Consider the following 5,000-nt stretch of genomic DNA (forward strand, 5'->3'; position numbering starts at 1 on the left):
GAACCATTGACACACAGAACCATTAACACACGGAACCATTAATCAAGACAACGTTCCACCGAGACCAGAGGTGGGCACAAAATACGTCAAAAACAATTTTGTTACAAACTACAAATATTGGCTCATGAAATGTAACGGTACTATTTTCTGATTGGCTGAAATGTAACAGTACTATTTTCTGATTGGTTGAAATGTAACGGTACTATTTTCTGATTGGCTGAACTGCACTGAGCTACATTTCCCTTCTTGTGCTGTTTTGTGCTCATGCCTATTGCCTACATATCGGAACGTCACATATTACCAACCGTCCCGTATGTCCAACCTCTTACGTGTATGTGTCACTTAATATTCATTTCTATACAAACCAAGACGGCGGATTCCTAAAGAAACGCAAGCACCCACACCATAAGTGTATCTAAATTAGCTATATACCAAAAATTACATTTTACCGAGACTCGAAGAGCTGTAAACAGTGTTGTATGGCTGCGTGTACAAATCCGCTTGGAGCTCCAGTGGAATTTTGAATTGCGACGAGAATTCTTGGGCTAACCGTTCATGTGCGTGAGAAAGGTTGGGAATAGGCACCCACCAGGCCAGCACTAAACTCCGAGCGTGGTAAACAAAATCGGATATTTCAGGCAGTAAAAGCCCCGGTAAGAACCAAACTAGATTTTGTTCAAATCTACACACCTATGGCTACTGAAAATGTAAGGTTATCAAATTTTATTTTGCAGTATTAAAAAACATCGTTGTTTTAGAATTTTCGAACAAAATGGTTAGTAATTAGCACATTTACGATACATGCCTGGCAACATGGGCAGCATCAGGACGCCTTGGCGGATAACATGCACATAAATCCTCAAACATAAATGTCAAATGGTTTTAATACTCTCCTGTAGTGAGAATGAACATCAGCTATTAGGTACTCAAGGTCATGGGGTCAAAGGTCATCATACGGGCAGTGGCGCTATATGCGGCGCATAGGGGTGCAACACCATGGGGGCGCCAAAAAAATTATAATATATATATTTATTTGCTATTTTCTATATGTAGCTACTGTTGTGCGTTTCTAAACCATTTCAACCATTTCTAAACCATTTCAACATTTTGTCAATGTTATATAACATTTTAGAGGACTAATAGGCTAGAATATGCGCCCTATCTCATAAGATTCCATCTAGAATTTTGACATAGAAGAGGGAGTGGGGGCGCCGTGAGCGCTGAGCGAGCAGGTAGACCTACGAGTAGTGAGTTGCCGTCTATGGAAAAAGATGGATACAGCAAAAAAGCTGTTGGTGGCTAAACATAGAAAAAGAAAGAGGGAAAAGGAGATGGCATGTCAAGAGATGCCACAGCAGTTAAATAAGTGGACGGTGAAAGGCAACAGGTAGGATTTAAAGTGATGACGTCTGTGCTTGGAGGCTTGCAAATATTCATGTTAACAGACTAGCGTTTGCTAAGCATATGGCGATTGAAACATAGCTTATTCCATTCAGCTAGCTAGGTGGCTACCATGCTCATACTGCACTTTTAATGGCAAACAAAATTGTCACGCTAGCAACAACTCATTACATGTTTCCATATCCCAACAATGAAGGCTCCTTGGAATAACTTACTATTGTGTTGTCAATGTGGCGCAAACAAACAAGGATAGAGTTAGATCAGTTTGTGTTTTTTTTTTTTTGGGGGGGGGGCCCAATATTGTTGTTGCATACCCCTCAAAAAGATGGGTAGCTGCGCCCCTGCACACAGGGTCCATGTCCTCATGCTCTCCTCAGTATCTTGTCTGTATTGTTTTCAAATGTTAGTCTTGTAGCACTTGACACACCTGACAGTTCAAGCTCCTGAAATGAGTTTTTATTTACTTTATATTCTTTTTATTTACTTTATATTAGGGCTGTCAATCGATTAAAACATTAATCTAATTAATTACATACTCTGTGATTAATTAATCTAAATTAATCGCATATATATTTTTTGCTGTGAAAGTATTTTAAATATTTAAATTCTAATGAATCATTGAATAATCAGCATTAGTGACATTAAAGTTCAAAAACTCTTTTATTATTATTTTCACTGTTCAAATAATTGCCATAATAATCTATGATATGACCTAATATGCTAAGGAAATAAATTCAAAAGTGCTTCGGGAAGTTTTTTTTTTTCACATACATGGCATTTCATTGCGGAGGACTTTATTTTCATCACTTTATTTTTTATCAACACCATCAGGCCGTTTTTTAAAAGTAAATGTTCCAATCAATGATCCAGGCAGCACGTTTTCTTCTCTCTCCTTCATATTACAGTCTAAATTTTACTGACTAGAACGGCTCGGGGTCAAAGGTCATATGGAATCGATTAATCTGCACTAATTTTTTTAATCAGTTAATTTTTCTCAAATTAATTAATCGAAATTAATCAGTTATTTTGACAGCCCTACTTTATATACTTTTTTTCTGTTCTAAGGGGATGATGAAACAGAAAAGACAGATATAATGCTTAGGTTGTCTACAGGGTGACATAACATTGGCACAAACAAAAAATGACCGCCGCTCAGTCCTTTACGCTGTGCTTCCAAAAGGGTAGTGAAACTAGATGTACCACATAGCGGTACAAAATATGACTGCCGCTCAGTCTTTTATGCTGTGCTTCCAAAAGGGTAGTGAAATTATGGACAAATCGATACTTAGGTGAACTTTAGAGCTGAATATAGGGAATTGCCCAAGAGACATCACTGGGCACCCTCCCTATTCTTATGGAGTAACCCCTAAGCAACAAGGGACCAACAAAACCAGGCTCACCAAGATTCTGGCCTTTGGCTCCCAGACTATGATAAGCATAGCTTATTGTCATGGTTCTAGGTAGTATATTTAACTGAAATGTTGTCTTATTTGCGGGGGAAAAAACAGATTTTGAAGTATTTAAGTATTTGAAATACTCTAAATGCAATCCCACAGAGTATTTTTTTACAAACTACATTAGATTTTTTCCAATCCTGCAAAATCCAAATCACAAAATAGACTAAAGTAACTAAATACTTACTTAAAATACATATAATTAAAATACTGCCCATGCCTGACCCAGAGCTATATAAAGGTACCTCTGGTCTGACCCATCAGGCACGAAATGCTCAGGCACAGAACCCTCGATACAGGTAGCAGAACCCTCGATACAGGTAGCAGTGGACTCTGGACTGTTCTGCAGAGGCAAGTGTTTGGGTTCAGGGCCCACAGCCACCTGCATTGTGTGTGTGTGTGTGTGTGTGTGTCTACAGAAGAGTTCTGCTTTCACTGCTTAGCCTCTCCCTCAGTTATGTACACGAGCACCCCTCCACTCTGCGCTGGAATGACTGGAACGTCACGCATGAGTTGTTGCATTAAGAAGTTGACGGTAGACATGAAGGCTCTCTCACGCACTCACCCGCCAGCAGTAGAGCACTCCACCATCTCTCTCCACGCCCAGGATCCGCGGGTCCGAGACGTCTGTGGGTCACAAACACACCCACACATACACACACACACACACACACACACACACACACACACACACACACACACACACACACACACACACACGGGTTAGTTACAGTGTTCAGCGAGGCAGCGCTAACATCTGTATTTTAACTCGACCTGCGCGCGAGGCTCCACCAGAAAGACCCTAACCGTAAATGCCTGTCACGCACAGAGTGAAAGTGGTCCGCTGAACTTTGAGAACTTGACACTTGCCTGCAGTCGCTCTGACCGTTTCCTCTTTCTTCAGAATGCCTGAAATCACGTCTCGTTGCAGGTCAAATGTAGAATTTAATTGGATCATGGGGCCGACGCGCCGCTTGGCAGAACTTGAAGCCCGAGCGCATAACTTTGTGCTGTTAAATTAGAAGACAACGGTGCTTCTCACTACCACAGGTGTGTTTCTTCGCTCTCGCATGCGTCATGTGACTTTCCGCGCACTTATACGCGTCTCCTGTGTAGCCTAGGTAGGTGATCTGTAACGCGGACCCGCCCGACAAACACATACTTCCCCATAACTTCACGTTGCGACGCCTGACAGTTTTCCATTCCGCTCCACACGGAAAAGCGACATCTCTGGCAAATCACAGCCGAGGGCCCGCCCCTCCTCGCCCATTGGCTGGGCACGAGGTCCCGCCCCTCCTCGCCCATTGGCCGGGCACGAGGTCACTCATGAGTCTGGCGGAACGGCATCTCCGCCTCTCCGCTGGTCACCTGACGCGCGGAAGGGAAGAGCAGGAGCGTCTCCGCAGCGATACTCAGCGCTGTTCATGGCCTTTTTGCATGCGGTGGAGGAAGTACTGAAACTCAGTACTTAAGTAAAAGTGCAAATAAACAGAGAAATATTTACTTTAGTAAAAGTACCAGAATGACAACCCTACTTAAGTAAAAATAAAAATGACCTGCTTTTAAAAGTACTTTAAGTATTAAGTAAAAATATTTGCATAATGATTTCTTCTCTTAATATCTATATTCTAATAAAAAAGATCAGTATGGGCTGTGGCATTTTAATTAAGCTAGTTTTTGGTTATACTCGACTAGATAGTTTTACGCTAATGTAATTTTGCTTACCATCTGTGGCCCAGTTTACATTCTGACTTACAATTCTAGAGACTGTTATTCTGGTTATCTACTAGGGTGATCTGCTGAGTTAAATATTATTCAGCAAAACACGAGGGCCTGAAGTTTAACGGGGTAGACAAGGGAAACGTCCGGTGGATCGTAATGCCAATTCTGCTGATTGAACAGAAAAGTTGTTGAGAAATGTGTCTTTATGATAAGGTTCAGTTTAACTTGCGCAGACGCGCATAGACACTGAATGAGCGCTCACATTACCACCCCCCAATTGTAGGCTATGCCTCTTTTTTTGATCACACACAATTAAGAAATATTACCTAATCTGGAAAATGTTTAGTTTTTTTTTTCGGCCAGCGGTTCTATAATAGTCTACCATTCATTTGTGCCGCAAATGATCAGACGTGTGACAGAATT

The 5,000-nt window shown here is 41.4% G+C and overlaps 1 protein-coding gene across 1 annotated transcript in view; it reads right to left on the reverse strand.

Annotated features, from left to right (window-relative positions):
- gsap (gamma-secretase activating protein) overlaps positions 1-4,062 on the reverse strand; it is a 108,228-nt gene extending 104,166 nt beyond the window's left edge. The window contains exons 1-2 of the mRNA XM_076296186.1: positions 3,720-4,062; positions 3,421-3,482 (exon numbers count right to left, since the gene is read on the reverse strand). Coding sequence (XP_076152301.1) covers positions 3,421-3,482; positions 3,720-3,813 — 156 coding nt within the window. The 5' untranslated portion in view covers positions 3,814-4,062. The remainder of the gene's footprint in view (positions 1-3,420; positions 3,483-3,719) is intronic.
- Positions 4,063-5,000: the final 938 nt, after the last annotated feature.

This window comes from Alosa pseudoharengus, unplaced genomic scaffold (assembly GCF_046254945.1).
Source record: "Alosa pseudoharengus isolate Yale_2024_CS ecotype anadromous, Long Island Sound unplaced genomic scaffold, YU_APseudo_1.1 YU_APseudo_1.1_scf_20, whole genome shotgun sequence".
NCBI classification, from domain to species: domain Eukaryota; kingdom Metazoa; phylum Chordata; class Actinopteri; order Clupeiformes; family Clupeidae; genus Alosa; species Alosa pseudoharengus.